At 44.2% G+C, this 18,396-nt stretch overlaps 1 protein-coding gene across 5 annotated transcripts in view; it reads right to left on the reverse strand.

Moving 5' to 3' along the window:
• KLHL3 (kelch like family member 3) overlaps positions 1 to 18,396 on the reverse strand; it is a 116,861-nt gene that overhangs the window by 60,128 nt on the left and 38,337 nt on the right. For all 5 annotated transcript variants that reach the window (XM_078004266.1, XM_078004264.1, XM_078004265.1 and 2 more), the window contains 2 exon segments: positions 13,211 to 13,373; positions 511 to 620 (listed from right to left, as the gene is read on the reverse strand). In XM_078004266.1, coding sequence (XP_077860392.1) covers positions 511 to 620; positions 13,211 to 13,373 — 273 coding nt within the window.

Below are 18,396 nucleotides of genomic sequence, written 5' to 3' on the forward strand. Positions count from 1 at the left end.
CATTTCTTCTCTAAAGAGTCTAGAATGTAGCCGTCATGAGCCAGAAAGTCTTTTTTTTATTATTATTTTTAAAGGGATTTAAAAGAAAAAAAAGCTGTTGTTTTTCTCTGAAAGAAAAGAAAAGATTGGCCGGGCGCAGTAGCTCACATCTGTAATCCCAGCATTTTGGGAGGCCAAGGCAGGCGGATTGCCTGAGGTCAGGAGTTTGAGACCAGTCTGGTCAACATGGTGAAACCCTGTCTCTACTGAAAATACAAAAAATTAGCTGGGCGTGGTGGCAGATGCCTATAACCCCAGCTACTCAGGAGGCTGAGGCAGAGGAATCACTTGAACCCGGGAGGCAGAGGTTGCAGTGAGCCAAGATCTCACCATTGCACTCCAGCCTGGGCGACACAGCGAGACTCCATCTCAAAAAAAAAAAAAGAAAGAAAAGATCTCACCAAACCACAAGTCCTTCCCATGACCACCTGACGAGTGAGGTTCCTGTTTCCCCAATGAGCCACATCATACCTTCTCTTCTGAAGAAACGGTCAGCTTGTCGCTGGATATCAAGCTGCACACCTGGTCCAGACTCAGGCTAAGAAATTCTTCTCCTAGCATCACCTCTGGAAAGTGCTGCTCTGTTCCAAAAAAAAAAAAGCAGAACAAAACAAAGTTATAACACATTCCTGCCCTTCCAAGACAATCTGTGGGATTCACAGTAGAGTCCTGGAGGGGGCCGGGGGGGCCATGGAGGGAAAGGGAGTGAAACAAAGACAGAGACAGCATGGCTGGAGGGAAACTTGCCTTTTAATTCAGCAGTGATGGCATCCACTATGATCCTCTGTCCTGAACATCAACACAGACGAAAATGGGGCAGACAGATCTGAGTTTGTATTTTTTCCATGCTCCATGAGATTAATAATAGCATTGCAGAAAAGCCTCACTGGGACCTGCCTCCATAATTGAGCTCATTTCCCCTCAGAGTGTAAGCTGGTGGAGTTGCAGACAGTGCACCCTGAAGCTCAGCCAAACAAAAATGGGTCAGAACTGTTGTGTGTCTGAGAGATCTCTGGGGGTTCTTATAGGAAGTCAACATTAGAAGGTCAGAAGACGGGATCATTCTTTCTTGCCCAAAGTCAAGCCTACTATTGTGAGCCTCTGGTTCATGAGGAGGCCCAATTAAGCATTCATCCAGGTGTAGTGGCAACAAGGTGACCCCACCACCCCTAGAACAGTCGACGGAGCCAGGCCTATGGAACTGTAAGACAGAGGGGAATGTGGTGACAACTAGAATAAGATAAAACCCACAGGCCGAAGGTCCACAGAAGGGAAGTGCCAGGAACAATTCCTACCCTGACATTTTTCCAGGTCATCATCCTGCTATTAGAGAATTATATTCACTGAAATGTCATCTACTTCAGAAAGAAGGAGCCTAGGTTCAAACCCTGGCTTTGCCATTTATTATTATGTTTTTGGGCCAACGGCATCATTGCTATATTGCCCAGGTTGGTCATGATCTCCTAGGCTCAAGTGATACTCCTGCCTCAGCCTCCTGAATAGCTGGGACTATAGACACAAGCCACTGCACCTGACTTCATTAACTTCATAAAAATCAAACAAATAATTTAAGATTTAAATCATTTCTTGTGAAAATCATTTTTAACTTTTTATATTGAAATAATTTCAGACCCAAAGAATTCTCACACAAATTTCTACCTTCATCCAGATTCCCTAAACATGAATAGTTTATTCTCAAATACTGAGTTATAAATAATATTTTCCATCTTCCACTGGACAAAAAAGGCTCCCCACTTGCTCCACACCAGCCTATTGATATTACCATGGTCACAACTAAAGGTTGTCCATCTTGAAACTCAGAAATATTTACACGTAATAAGACAAATCTGAAAGTCAGTTTCTTTATGAAGGGAACCAACTGTCAACATCAACATGGTAAGAAGCTGGTCTTTGCTTCTCTGTATATCAATACAAAAAAAGCCTTTAATTTTTAAGTGAAACATTCAAAAAACCTTCTTAACTATGGAAATATTTAAGACTAGATAGTATTATTTTTTAAGTGTTCATTGCTAAAGATCTTAAAATAAAAGCAAGAGAGCAATCTTCGTTGGATGGTGAGAATTTATTCTTGGGCTGGAGGCTGGGAAAGTACTGGATTCTCCCTCCATTCCCTTTCTGATCCAAAAAGTCTTTGAACCACAGTCCCCTGTCAATTGGTAACACCCAAGAAACAGCAGATAGAAACAGTAGTCACCACACAAGCCACCACACCATGAGCAAGCACAGGACATTGAGGCTCTCTGGACCAGCCACAGCTGAGCTCAGCAGGACCACATGGTTCTAAGGAGAGTCCCGCAAACCAGCACCAACATCTCTGGCCCAGAGCCACATCTGGCCTTCCCACATGTATCTTTGGCTGACCAAAAACCTGACAGCTGGAGAAGGGAAAAGAACAAGAGGAGGTAAGAAAGTAAAATTCTATGCTGTGAAATAAAAATTTCCTTAGAGCTCATAAGGCTGTAGATAGGCTTCGATTTTAAAAGGGAAGATAAAAGAAGTGCAGTAATGTATATTCTAGGTGATGTGGGGAACAAATTAGAAATCCTTAGAGATAAATCAAGACAGAAAGTAGTCAGCACCCCACCTCCATCTCTCTGTCCCTCCCCTGCTGCAAGGTTTGAATCTAAACCCTTTCTTTCTGAAGTGGGCCGCTTCTCTGCCCATCTGGAAACCTTCCATTGAAATCCCATTCAGAAATCCTCCCAGGAAGCAGTATCTAGTGGGGAAGGGGCAACAAGAGAAATAGCAGGCAGCAGCTTTTCACCCAGGGCTGGCACCCAGGGATCTGTGAGGTTTGTAGGGCATAAGCGGAAAGAGACAAAGAAAAGGATCAAAGAGGAAAATGCCTTCCCTTTTCCATTTAGTCTGAGGAGACAGGGGTAACCCCCAAAGTCTTTGAACTAGGGTCCCCTCTCTGTTAGCAACACTCAAGAAACAACAGGATAGAAAAGACAGAAACAGGATGCTCCAGCTAACTCCATTTCCTGGGAAATAGGATTTCCCCAGAAGACTTTGTATTCCAGTCAGCCCTCTCCACAGCTGCTTCCTGGAAAGAACCCACTTTGCTCCCAGAAGATACCTTCCTGAATCATCTTCTATTTTGAACAATTATTTGGGGTTTTTGTTTTGTTTTGCTTTTAATGTATTAATGGAGAATATAGTAAAGAGCCTTGGCTAAAGGGTCAGAAGACCTGGGCTCACGTCTTATAGTCACTTCTTCCCAGGCTTTGCCATCCATTTTATGAAGGATGAATATTATCAGCCTGTGTTCCCGCTTTCCAAAGTCCGGTTCTGTGAGCAGTAACATTTTTTTTTTTTTTTTTTTGAGATGGAGTTTCGCTCGTTGCCCAGGGTGGAATGCAATGGCACAATCTTGACTCACCGCAACCTCCGCCTCCGAGCCTCCCGAGTAGCTGAGATTACAGGTGTCCACAACCACACCCAGTTGATCTTTTGTATTTTTAGTAGAGACAAGGTTTCACCATGTTGGTCAGACTGGTCTCGAACTCCTGACCTCAGATGATCCACCCGCCTCAGTCTCCCAAAGTGCTGAGATTACAGGTGTGAGCCACTGCGGCCAGCAGCACCACTCTTTAACAGAAAAGATTTTCTGTATAATCAAGATATCCCTTGGAGCCAGGCACAGTGGCTCACACCTATAATCCTAACACTTTAGAAGCCTGCGCAGGAAGATCATTTGAGGCCAGGGGTTCAAGTCAGGCCTGGTCAATAAAGTGAGGCCCCCTCTCTATTACAAAAAAAAAAAAAATGTAACACATCCTTTGGAACTGCAGGTCCTATGGGCAAGGCTGTGCACCTGCAAGATCTTAGAGACCAAATTTAATTCTATCGAATTCAGCAAACTGTCCAGTGATATAGGTTATTCAGTTCCTTGAGGCTGCAGGTTTCCCATATATTAAATGGAAATAATAATAGTACATATCTCATAAAGGTGATATGAGCATTAAATAAAGAAATAGATGTAACTCACATTTACTGAGTCCACTGCAGGTGCTAGATAACTCATAATGTATGATGTATCAAATGCAGCATTTCTTCAAAAATGAAGAAACTAGAACTGATGTCTACAAGCAGCCTCACAAGCAAGACAAAACAAGGCACCAATAACTCCATCCCAAAGTCTACCTCTCACATGACTCAGAGAGGTACTTTCAGTACAAACAAAGATAGGGAACAGGAAAATTCAGAGCATGTGTAAAGAACAGTAATAGTGAAGTCTAGCTAGAACCTAGGTGATGTCTTCATTCGTCCAACAAAGGTTTGCTGAGCACTCCCTAAGTATGAGGAGCTCTGCCCGGCTTTTGGAGATGCAACGGAGAGGCAGACAAGGCTAGATTCTGGGGGAAGAATGCATGTGCCAGGGGGCATAGTACCTTTTAACCATGGGCTAGCCCTTGAAGGGTAACTCTCTAATAATAACTAACTTTTCTTATCGTTTTGCGTCTTTTTCTTAAAGAGGAGTGGACACAGAGAAAAATAAGTCAGTTAATTAAGAGTTCTGGTTAAGAGTCCTAGTTAACCAGGCTTTACTATAAGTAACAAATATTGTTTAAGTTCCATATCCTGCTTGGTAAAACACAATGAGTATGTTCCTGTCCATGTGGATGGGAAATTATGGAGAAGAGGAAGAGACACCATATAATTTTCAGTCTTTTCCCCATCCAAGCAACACAAACATATCTTCCCAATGTTAAAAGGATGATAAAATTTGGGTGATACATTCCCAGGCAAGGGCTTTCTCTGGGGATACAGTTGCATCTTGGAGAAAGTTGAGGCCATTTCCTAATACTAGCTAACACCATTCTAAGCATTTTACATATATTATGTCTCTCAATCCCCACAAAAGCCCTACTAAAGTGAGTATCAACATCCCCATTTTACAGATGGAGAAACAGAAGCTCAGAGAGTCTAAGACATGTGCTTAGGTTTACAGAACAGTAAACCTGGTAGAGTCAGGTTTTGAAAACAAGACTGCCCAATTGTAATAACAGATATTCTGATGAGTATCTTAGGTACCAAGATAAACACCAATCCTGAGCAGTCCACTGGGATAAAATTCAACACAAACATCAGAAAACCTTAAGAATCCCTCTCGGGGTGCTGGACATAGAAAGAGACAGAGAGAGGCATAGACGGAGGATATGCATCTAAAAACCTTTTTTTGGGGAAAAAATAGAATAATCTTAGTCCCTAAATTCCTAACTTCTTGGCATTTTGGAGTCAGTTCTGGGTTCAAATCTCAGACCTAACACCGGAATTAAGATATTTCCCTAATCCCTCCATCCACTAGGCCAGAGGAAATGATAGTCTTTGGGGCTCCCAAAGCCCCTCAAACAAGAAATAACAATCATATCCCTAATCACCCTGCTTTATTACATGAATCTTTCTATTCTATTGGGACTGGGAGCCCCATGAGGTCAGGGACCAAGTCTGTGTTATTTGAAGCTGAATTCTCAGTTTCCAGCATAATATCTGTATATATTGAGCTCTAAAATTATTACTGCACTTTCCTGACTGTTCTTCAAGACTGCCTAGGGCTCAGGCAACCTCTCAAGCTAGCCCCAGGACTATTCCTCTCTCTTCATGGAATGAAATAAACCTAAACCTTTGATCTGGTTCATCTAACCTACAAGCTTAGAACAAACGGAATGATGACCCATCTGTGACTTCCTTGACCTGCACAGATGAAATAAACCCCATAAGAGCCATAATTCCCAGGGCCAGCAGCCCCAGGGAACAGGTGTGAGTGCCTCTGAACTGAACCACAGGTCACACCCTCAGGACAGACTGGCTGACACAGGTGGACACACAAACAAAATGGAAACATTTTAGCAGGGTGAAAAAATAAAACCACAGAACTGCCTTAAAACCCTCTCTTCTGCCCCTTATTACTCTGTTTTTAGAGGCCAGAGGCAAGCTTTCTTGAATCAATATTTAGCTTTCCAGGCTCACAGTTTCTCTGCTCTAGGGAAAAGGCTCAGCTCCCACAGGGAAGTAACAGAGACCTACCTTGATCTCTTCTCAGAAGGGTCATGACCACCAGCCCTCAGACTCTAAATATTATTACCTCCACATTCCCTGGGAAGGCAGGAAATAAGCTCTCTTTCCATGTTGCCTTACTCCAGAAATATTATGTGTTGTCCTCTCTCTCCTCTCTCTCTCTCTCTCTCTCTCTCTCTCACACACACACACACACACACACACACACGCACACACACACACAGGCACACACACACACACACGCATGCACACACAGCCAAGGGCCATAACAGTGCTATTGATTCAACAGTGAGGTTCCCCGTAACCCAGAAAATGGAACAAGGGAAGTTTCCTAAAATCCTAACAAAGAGCAAGCAACGAAACCTATCTGTGTCTGCACTACTGCCTTATTTGCCACCTTCAAATTAGATGCAGAAAATCCAAGAGAGGCAGGAGTGAGGCAACCATCATGGAAAATAGGCTGGGCTGGTCTGGGTGGGTGAGAAATAAGTAGCGGGGCTTAGGACACAGACCTCTGCAGTCAGCTGGCCTCCCTCTGGCCCTGCCACTTACAAGCTGTTAATATATGATCTTGGACAAGTTACTAAACCTCTCTGGGGTTTCAGTTTCTTCACCTATAAGCTGAGAAAATAATAACTATCTCTTATACTTAAGTGAACAAAATGAGGCCATGCCTATGAATCATGTAGCACCATTCCTGGCACCTAGCAAGTGTTCAAAACTGATAGAAATGCCCATCATTATCATCATCATTATTTCATGGTGACAAGTTAGCAGCAGCAATTTTAGAAGAGGACTCTCACTGAGTCAGAGATTTATGTTTTTTAATGCTTTTTCAAATTTTTCTGCTGCCCTTAATTTAATTACTTCATTCCATGATCTCAAATGACTCAATCAATCAAAAAAAGGCCATTTCTCTCCATGAGCACGTGAAATCCAATGGCTTTTCCATCCCATGGCTGGAGGTTTTCGCTTAGCTTTGGCAGCCTGATGTAAACAACATGTCCAAAGAATTTTAATTGCTACTTCATTAATGAAGTCCCATTAACATCCCTCCGAAACAGCTCTGCTGATGGCCCAGTGCATGGCTGTCCAATTACCAAACAACAAAGTCCCCATAAACCTAAGCCCTGGCCTCTGAGGTTAAAGATTAAGCAGTCCCTGGAAACAACAATAATGAGGTATAAGAAACAGGCTGTGAAAGACACTGGGGTCCATTTCCCAGCTACTAGCTGCCCAGGAAGACTGTGATGCCATTAGCTGAGGCAAGAGTCTGAGCAGTCAGCTTCTAAATGCAGGACCTACCCTCCCTACCTCAGAATAACATATATCATAGCAAAGATCTGGGGGACTTCCCTGAGGGGGAAACTGAATCCAGAGGAAGCAGGAGGGACTGCCACAGCAGGAAGAGACAGGGCCCTTCCAAACAGGAAACAAAATAGGCAGCTGGACATAGGGATGAAGCTTCAGCCCCCACAAAGTTGTGCTCTCCCTGGAAAAGCCAAGGACCTATCAGAAGACAAGAACTGGCTTTAAAATAAAGTCACATTTGTTTAGAGAGCAAGTTGGCAAAATCTATCAAAAAAAATTTTAATGTATACTCTCTTTGATCCAGCAATTATGCTACTAAGATTGCACCCTATAGGTATATTAGCAAGTATACTCCAAAATATTATGTATAAGAATTCTCACTGAAGCATTTTAAATAAAAGAAAAAACTGGAAACATTAATGTCCATCACTAGAAGACTGGTTAAATAAATTATACTCCATCCATGTGATACAGCAGGTTAAAAGAATAAGATATAGCCATACACAAGGGTCTGGAAATAATTGCAAGATTTGTATTGTCAAACAAAAGTACAATGAGTACAGAGTGCTTCTGTTTGTGCAAGTTAAAAAGCATAATATATAAATTCTGTGGGGTTACCAAGGATCTCCCCACTTCAGAAAGACAGCCTGGGAGAAGACTGGCTTTGCATTTTATACCTCTATGTACTGTTTGCATTTTTTGGTCATGAGTATAAATTGCTTTTATTGAATATATTACCTACATTTCTCAAACAATGGTATAGAAATGTATCTGCTAACATGGAAAGACATTCAGAATATACTGCTAACAAGTTTCTTTAAGAGATGGGGTATCTTGCTATGTTCCCCAGGCTGGACTCAAATTCCTGGGCTCAAGCTATGCATGATAGCTTGAGCTATCAACCTCAACCTCCCAAGTAGCTGGGACTACAGGCACCTGCTACTGTACCTGGCTAGAATTTTTTTAAACTGGAAAGCATACATGTACAATGAAAAAGATCTGGAAGGATACACATCAAGGTGCTGCTGGCAGTTCTCTCTGGGTAGGATTGTGGTATATTCTTCCCACCCGTGTGCTTTTTCTGTAATAGTCAGGGATGAGTTTTTATTAAAATAGCAATAACAACAACAATAATAACAACAAAAAAGAAAGCTTTTTAGAGAAGGAAAAGAAAGAGGATTCAGCAGCAAAACTGGAATCTACAGACAAGTGAAGGCAAAGCAATGCTAGCCAGAAACTGGGAAGAGTAGGGGAGGCTGCACAGAACATACCTGCCTGCAGTAGACATCTAGATAAAGAGAAACCAAAACCAGAAGTACTGGAAATCCTTCTTCCCACAAAGTGCATGTGGTCTGCAACAGCAGTGACCTGAGGATTCCTGTCTCTCCTGCCTGGACCCAACTCTGAGGCTCCCTCACTGCAGATGATGAGGCTGGGAGGGAGGCTCCACAGCACAGCCCCAGTGGTGTCTACTTCCATAGAATGCTCTCCTCCCCATTCCCCCTGTTCCCCAGATGATCCTGGAAACAGGATAGGATGTGCTACTCCCAGGATAGAGAGGAGAAAATAGGCTCAGGATTATTCAGCTCCAAAGTGTTAGCTGGTCTGATTCCTAGTTCTGATCTGGAAGGTCTCCTTGTAGTTTGTTGGCATGAAGTACCTTCTAACTCAAGGCCTGGGTCCCGGGAGGCCTCTGACCACAGAGACCAATGCTTTCCCGTGTGTGTGACCCTAGTGGGTGCCTGCACCCCTGCACTTACAGTAGAGTGAGGTCACAGGTCTGTCTCAAGAGGCAGCGATGGCAGAGAACCCCAGGCTCCATCTAAAGTCAAGGGTACAAGGGAAAAAGCAGGCCCACATCAGTGGGTGGGTTCAAGTGTGTAAGCATAGATAATCATTTTCTACTTCTTCTCTAAATACTGCAAAATCTAACCTTCATTCCCTTCTTCTAACATCTTTGCATCATAGCCTTATCTTCTGCATTATACTACTTTAAAAATATTACCTCCCTAGTGTGCAGAGCAGAGTGGGCTGCAGAGAAAGCTACCCAGGAGAGGATCACAGGCTCCACAGAAGGCCTACATAACAGGGAGGAGACTCTCAGCCTGAAGATCATGCTGACCCAGCCAGGGAAAGTAGGAGGGCCTACTCACTCATGCAGTGAGGGAACAGGCTCCATGTGTCTGGGAGGAAGTCACCCGACAGGGAACTGAAGCACCCACATGGTGCTTCCTCCATCCCAAGATGACGACATACCCTGTGTCTAGCAGACAGCTGGATGTCTGTCTACACTGTCTGGTTGTTGGGATTTGGTGACTACATTGCACAGGCTTCCAGGAACATGCTTTCAATGGAAAATGCCAACTCTAGCCACATGCACTCCTCAGTTACTGATTCACAGGGCGTCCTTATGTCCAAACTGGGCCTAGAAGCTGTAGAATGTAATAAACACTGGCTCTGGAGTCAGCACTGCCTGGGCTTGAATCCTGCCTTCTGTCCCATCTGTCACGATGTGACCTCAACAAATTACTTCACCTCTCTATGCCCTGGTTTCCTCAGCTATCATATGCATTAAATGGGATGATGCCAATAAAATGCTTAGCATAGGGTATGACCCAAAGGGAGAGCTCAAGAAACACTGGCTAAGAATAATTCATCAGGATGTCTGCATACACACACCCATAATGTGGACAGAACACAATCACTATGACAGCAACAGGACCAAGGAACACCAGAATGATGGATGTGTTCCTAGCTGCATCTGCTGCACTCTCCCACAGATGAGTCTCATCATCATAGAGTGAAAGGGGCAAAGGGAGAAAACATAGACATTGAAAGTTGGGAAAAGACAGGCCAGAAGAGCCTGGGAGCCCTATTAAAGGTGGGGATTCACATTAGAGAAATGCACATCAAAACTACCAAGTGATACCATCTCACACCAGTCAGGATGGCTATTATTAAAATGTCAAAAAACAACAGATGCCGGCAAGGTTGCAGAGAAAAGGGAATGCTTATATACTGTGAGTGGGAATGTAAATTAATTCAGCTACTGTGGAAAACAGTCTTGAGATTTCTCAAAGAACTAAAAATAGAACCACCATTTGACCCAGCAACCCCATTACTGCGTATATACCCAAAGGAGAATAAATTGTTCTACCAAAAGACACATGCACACATACGTTCATTAAGCACTATTCACAATAGCAAAGACATGCAATCAATCTAGGTGTCCATCCACAATGGATTGGATAAAGAAAATGTGGTACATACACACCATGGAATACTATGCAGCCATAAAAAAAAGAACAAAATCATGTCCTTTGCAGGAACATGTACACAGCTGGAGGCCATTATCCTAAGTTAATTAACACAGAAGCAGAACACCAAATATCATGTTTTCACTTGTAAGTGGGAACTAAACCCCAGGTGCCCATGGACATAAAGATGGGAACAACAGACACTGGGGACTCCAAAAGGAGTAGGGGCAAGGGCTGATAAATTTCCTATTGGGTACTATGTTCACCATCTAAGTAATGGGATCAACAGAAGCCAAAACTCAGCATCACACAATATACAAATGTAACAAACCTGTACAAGTACCTCTTGAATCTAGAATGTAATTTTAAATTTTAAAAAAGGTGGGGATTCAGTATACTCCCCAAACCTCAGACAACCATACCAGCCAATTAGGGCGGGATATGTGCTAGGTGTGCACACACATGTATGCACACACTATGTGGAAGGAGAGGGCTGGCAAGAAGAGATGCAGAAGAAGGAGACAGAGAATTTCTGACATCTAAGCACTCTCCCTTTGCCACTGCACTAGCAAATATTTGTGAAAACAATCTGCAGAGAAAATGTTTGCCTTAGCAAAGAGCTTGGCTCCTGCTAAAGCAAAGCCTTAGCACATCCATCCATCTAGAAAGTGACCTCTTCAAAGGCTTCACTGGGAACCCTCCCCAGGGCTCCCTAAGCGAAGGTGGAAAGGCAGTGGAGAATATGCAGGGAAAAGAGAGCACAGGAACAGCAGAGAGGCAGAAGGGTCAAGGTTCAGAACCAGAAAGAATCAGCAGGACTCAGAATTGAGGCTACTGGGTAATGTCCTTCACAAAAATCATCATATAAAGACTATCTTTACAAGTCTTCAGAAAGAAGACTTGCTTGTGCCTTCAGAAACAGGCTGCAGGGAGACATAAGAGTCTCTGCAGGCTCCTGGGGTCAGGGACTTAATCAGAGAGAAAAAGCATGCCAAGGAACAGAGCAAATGCTTGTTGCTTTGTTGACCAAAAGGCTAGCACAGCACAGGTAGCTAGCTGGCAGGTGGGCAGCCAGCAGGTCCTCAGCTAATTTCCAGACACTGGCTGAACAGGAGACACTGAACAGAATAGCAGCCATGACAGTGCTTGAGCAGGGGGAAGAAGGAGGTGCTTTATTGCAAGGGAAGAAGGTGGCCATGACTGAATTTATCAATTTAAATGATCAGACCTATTTCCTAGTCATTCATCATCTTTCCTCAGGCTGGAACAAGTGGCAATGAAGATTTCTTTCCAGCTAGCTAAATAAACATGGTGGACTGAATATAAATGTTCATTTCTACTCCCTCCCAAAACCCCATTAAAATAATAGAATGACAAGCTCTAGCACAGAGAACATCTCCAAGAAAAATAAGTGAACCAACAGATTATCTGATGCATTGAGGACTGTTCTAACAAGAAGTAGTGGTAGAACCATACACTATGCAAGAGAAAAAGACAATTACTAACTGCCCTTCTGATTAAAGTTTTCTGATTTAAAAAACACTATAATTATAATAGATGACTTAGTTCAGTTGTGGAAATTATATTTGGACAATAAAGACAGGGATGGCTGCATGTGTATAAGGGGAAAGTCTGCGAAAGCTCAATCTTATTCTTCTGGAGAAGTCAACAAATAATATCTAAAACTAATAAATCAAAGAATAGCAGTTATACATATTATTTTGATAAATGGAGGTGAGTAGTAGATGAAGTAGCTTTTAGCTGGATCAGAACCAGGATTTTAACTCCTAAAGGATTGAAAGTGAGTGGCTCTGGAGCACAAGACTTGGTGTGGAAAGGTGGAGCAGGGCACTCCTCATCATTACAAGCCCTGCAATAGTACGTGACTTTTTTTTTTTTTTTTTAAGACACAGTCTCGTTCTGTTGCCCAGGCTGGAGTGCAGTGGCACAGTCTCGGCTCACTGCAAGCTCCGCCTCCCGGGTTCACATCATTCTCCTGCCTCAGCCTCCCAAGTAGCTGGGACTACAGGTGCCCGCCACCACGCCCAGCTAATTTTTTTTTTTTTTGTATTTTTAATAGAGACGGGGGTTTCACCATGTTAGCCAGGACAGTCTCGATCTCCTGACCTTGTGATCCGCCTGTCTTGGCCTACCAAAGTGCTGGGATTACAGGCGTGAGCCACCGCGCCCAGCCAGTATGTGACTTTTAAAAGAATGTTCATGGAACACTCAGAAAAAAACAAAAGTTTTCTTAATAATAACAAGACCTAGCTCAAGACCTAGCTCAGTTTGCTCTCCCCACCGCCCAAGTCTTCTTGGATCTCCTTCCTCTACTCTAGTGAAAATTACTGTCTGTACCATCCCCTTGGCAATCAATCATTTTCCACTTGGCAATGAGCTAAACTCTCCTATCATTAATTATCTTTCCACCTGTATCTCTACCTAAATCATAGCTGCTTCACAGCAGAGACCACTTCTCATAATCTCTGAGGAGTCTGCAGAAGACCAGGTGATTAGATCCACAAACTCGGAGGAGGTGCAGCAGTCCAGCTCCCCCTTACCTGCGTAGGCATTGGCCTGCTGCAGAAGGTCAGTGCAGGTGTGCACATCTGCAAACGCACGGATGCCCAGGCAATTGGTGGGATGCAACTGAGACTGCAGGAAGTCACAGCAGTTCTGCCGAACATCCATGAGCTGCAGCAAGCTGGCTGCCGGAAGCAGCACCTGCAAGAGAAAGTGACATTCTCAGACATTGGCTCCTACTGGCAGGGACTCATCCCCTTTTCCCTATCATATCACTTCCATGCTCAAGATCTTTTCATGGCTCTCCACTGCCTGCCCAATAAGTCCAAACTTCCTAGCCTGCTTTCCAGCCTTATTTCCCACTACTCTGCACTTCATGGACCCTAAACACCAGCAGATTCTCTGTATCCCTACAGCCATGCTTCCCAGTCTTTAATTCCCTGGGGATCTCATTAAAATACAGATTCTAACTCATTAGGTCTAGGATGGGATCTGAGAGCCTGCATTTCTAATAAGAACCCAAGTGATACTTGCAGTTGCTGGTCCACAAACCACACTCTGAGTAACAAAACTCTACACACACACACACACACACACACACACACACACACACACACACACACACACAATGGTTCTCATGCTGGGCTGCAAACTGGAATTACCTTAAGAGTTTTAAAACTACTGATGCCTGGGTCTTGCCCTAAAAGAATCTAACTTAATAGGTATAGAGTGTGGCCTGGACATTAAGATGGTTTTTAAAGCTCCCCAGGTGCTTCTAATGTGCAGCCACATTTGAGAGCCACTGCCCCACAACCTTCAGTGTACTGTCCTCATTCAGAAAGGTACTTAATGAATTATTAATTACTGAACATCTATGTGCCAGGCACTAGTTTAGGCTCTGGGATTCAGGGGTAAGCAAGAGAAACCAGACCCTATTCTCCTGGAGCTTAGAGTCTACTGGAACAAAATTCATCCCAAATCCCTCAGGACTCAAGCAACGACACTTCATTCTCCCATTGAACAGATACAAAGCAAAGAACATCTTTGGGTACATTCTTAGAGAAAGGATGGCTAAGTTTCCATTTAAAAGGTCACAGGACACATGACTACTTATACTATATGCTGGAAGACAGAAATAGTTCTTGCTCAGGTATATGTGCATGTGTTTTTCCTAAGGGTCAGGGAAGACTGGCTTGAGCAGGCCCACTGGGTGCTCAGACAGCCAACCTCTGTCAAGTTTCCCTAGGACTTTCCCTCAGCTGCTGAAGCCTGCGTCTAGGTCAAACAAACAGGACAAAAGGCCAAAGTCCTGTCCCACTTCAGCTCTGCTACCCTGACCTTCACCTATGGAAGCAGCAGATAGTCTGAGAATTATTTTCCAAAAAGAAATTTATTTAAAAAACACACTGCAGAATAGCTTGATTTAAGGCTGCTTATCTTGGGGACCCCGGCATCCACTTCACCCCAGAATAATCCCCTTGCCCCAGTCCGTTGCTCTTAGCTGCTGCCCTGGCTCTGAGACAGAGTGACTGAGCCAGCTACACTCTAGCTGTTCCCATCCACAAGCGCTTGCCCAGGAAGATATGGGCTGCAGATGTATTTGTTTTCTTGATTCAGGACACTTAAAAAAGACTCTTTTTTTTTAAAGTGATTTAAATTCTGGACTCTGACTTTCTCCCAAGACAGGTCTGAGTCCTCAGCTCTGACTCTCATCACTTTTATGTACTCAGGCCAAAAACTCTGCCCCACTGCCCATTTGGGGGCTTTGTCCCTCCACTGGGGTTACCAACAGTCCTAGTTTTTCCAGGACTGGGGGGTTTCCCAGGACTTTCAGGGCTAAAAGTGGGACAGTCGGTCACCCTTCATTATCCCTGCCCACAGACAATAACCAGCAAGAGCCTCCACTATCAGTGCTCGAACTCCTGAGCCAAATGCCTATGCTCAACAAGGAAAGCTGCTCCTACCCACAGGCTTACACTTCTCCCTCACGACAGCTGAGTTCTAGAAAATGTGCTCCTTTTCCCTTCCTCCACCCTCTCTTCCACTATCCTATATCCCCAGCAGGAAAACAGTAAATTAACACCATGTCTGTGATATTTTCTGAACCACTAATACATTCCTGAGCAAGAAAAAGATAAAATCACCCTCTTCTGAAAGTTTTGGACTATAAATGAACACAGGTAGGATCCAAATCTAATCTAACCACCTGAACTCTCTCCCAACTAAGCAGCCACCATCCCCACTAAGCAGCCACCATCCCCACTAAGCAGACATAAACTGGGAAACTCAATTAACCTGTGAGCTTGCTCAGCCTGGCCGAACAGATTCCAGGACCAGATTAGTCTCTGCCTGCTAGTCAAATGGAGATCCATTAACCATTCTTGCTGAATGCACACCAGGAATAAAAAGTTCTGCCCCCAGTCTCCAAATGACCTCCATGATGCCCCCTGGCCAGTATCAGTTAGAGTTAAGACTGGAGTTAAGGCCATAGGTTGACCAATCATGCTGATTTACCTGGGACTTCGCCATTTTTACCGCTGAAAGTCCCCATTCCAGAAGGCCTCTCACTTCTGGGCAAACTAGGCTAGGTGTTCATCCTAGGGAGAAGTAACCTCTAACCAGTGACCCTAAGAAGCCCCGGAGGGAGAGGAAGCCATCAAATGTTAGCCAGCACACACCCTACTCAGAGGTGTGGTAAACTCCAAAAGGGCCAGATGTGAGAAGAGGCAGGAATTCAACAGCAACCCTCTCCCCATCACCCACCACCCAAGAGAATTTCTGAGAGTCCAATCTGCCCCCAGACTGCATTCCAGTGAGCTCCCCCACCCTATACACATACACAAGATCATGCCAGTGACACACAGTCCCTTCCCCCTTCCCCTCTTCCAAGGAGACAGCAGCACAGTGTGGTGCTTAAATTCTCAAGCTCATGACAACCAGCCAGAGAAATGAAATAATAAATATTTCCTGAATATACTCCTTAGGTTACAATTTCAATTTTTAAAACCTCCCTGGATAGAGCTATCCACATAGCTTTCAACTTCCCTACTGTTCACAATACCTACTTAGTAGGCAAAAACTATAAGGATTTCTACCACTCCACACACCTTATCCTGTTTGAGTCCTCTCCTACCCAAAAGCCTTCCCAAACTGACTTCCTAAAATGAATTAGGCTTCTGGTTTCTCTAATTGCTCTTTCCCTCTCTTTGACTATGAGACTAGCTTAGAGTCAAAGGCCCTTTTCTTCCTTCTACTTGCTTCATACAGAAAGGTATGGAAAAAAAAGTCAAGGAAATCAGAATACTGAAGGGAAGGCTTGGAGGCTGGAAGATGTATCACTGCTCAGACTCAGTCTCAGGGATAAATTAGGGCCCCATCCAATGGGGTTCTGGGATCTAGACACAAGTACAAAACACATTCCCGGAGGCTCTGAAAGAAAAAAGAGCAACACATCCATGAAATGACTGTCTTCAGTTCCCGCTCCTCACATCAACAGGACTTTGAGAGGACTTCCTTTTATCTTGCCTAAAACTCTACTCCTTCAAAGCAGCAGCAGTGACAAGACTATGAACAAGAGGCCAAGCGTGGGTCCTCAGCTCGGAAGCAAGACCATCCTCATAGAATCACTAAGGCAGTACCGCCTGGTCCCTGGAGGGAGGAGGCTGAGATCAGAGGAGTAGTTGGCCAAAACCACCCATCAGGATGGAAGATTACCCTAAGTCAAAAATCTTCTAGCTTGCCTTTTGCCACCTCAGCATTACAGTTCTTGGAAAACAGGCCCTGAAATGGCCCCCGGCAAAGAGTTTACAGGTTACCCTTCAGCTTGCAATGGCTTCCCCTCCATTTTTCATGTGCAGGCCCCTTTTTTTTTTTTTCTCTCTCTCAGATAACATGAAAACATAGCAGAGGATATCCTGCCACAGAGTTTGCTTCCTTTAGTAAAAACAAAAGGAAATGCCCTGCCTCAGAAAGCACCTTCTCCTGGAATTGCAGGGAGGCAGGGCCATGCACAGAGGGAGGGCACCAGCCAGGGGGCCCAGGTTTTGGGGCCACCCAGGGTCTCTGCCCCAACCACACAGTGGGTCTGGCACAGAATCAGTGCCACATAAAGAAAGAAAGGAAAAGGGGTGGGGGGTATATAGATGAACAGGGAAGCTGATAGAACAGCACTGTGATTAAGTGTCATTTTGAATTTTGACTCCTCCACTTACCAGCCATGCAACTGAGGACAAATTACTTAACCTCTCAATGCCTCTGTCTCCTCAAAAATAAAATGAGGACAATAAGGTTTGTTATGAGGATCAAATGAGAAAAATTGAAAGCAGTTAACACAGTGTTTCGTACATAGGAAGTGCTCAGCTGATGTTAGTTTTTATTATTGTAAATCATTATGAGCCAAAGTCAAGGTTCTGATCATTCATTTAATGAGAAACTAGAATTCATCATAGCCACAGAGCACAGTGAGTCAGCGGGGACTGACTTCAGCTCCCAACTCTACTACTTACTCTCTATGTGACCATGGCAGGTTATTTAACCCCTTTGAGCACCAGTTTCTTCAAGCTGTAAAGGAGGGATCATATTGGTATGGTCCAATGGGTGATTATAAAAATTGAATGGAATAATGCATGTGAATTGATGGGCATATGCTTGCTTATAAAAGTAAGTCAGTTATGACTGCTGGTACCTCCACCATGGAAGGGGAACTCAGGGTCTCTCCAAGGTATATGTGGCTGGGAAGCGACTCGGGGTATAGCTCTCAGCCATTTAACCAAGTCCCAGATCTCTGACCCTTGTTTCTAAGGCTTTCAGGAGAGCCCCAGTGCCTCCATGCTCATCTCCTCAGTGCACCAAATCCTCAATACCTCCTGTCTTCACAGACAACCTGTGAGCAACTGCCTCAGCAGATACATAACAGCATGGAGAAGAATCCACATTTTGATCCAAACTCTCTTCTTCCCAATCTTTTTTTTTCCCCAGAGACAGAGTCTCGCTCTGTCACCCAGGTTAGAGTGCATTGGTGCAATCTTGGCTCACTGCAACCTCTGCCTCCCAGGTTCAAGTGATTCTCCTGCCTCAGCCTCCCAAGTAGCTGGAATTACAGGTACCTGCCACCACGCCTGGCTAGTTTTTGTATTTTCAGTAGAGATGGGGTTTTACCATGTTGGCCAGGCTAGTTTCAAACTCCTGACCTCAGGTGATCTGCCTGCCTCAGCTTCCCAAAGCG

Source organism: Macaca mulatta, chromosome 6, assembly GCF_049350105.2.
Source record: "Macaca mulatta isolate MMU2019108-1 chromosome 6, T2T-MMU8v2.0, whole genome shotgun sequence".
Lineage (NCBI taxonomy): Eukaryota > Metazoa > Chordata > Mammalia > Primates > Cercopithecidae > Macaca > Macaca mulatta.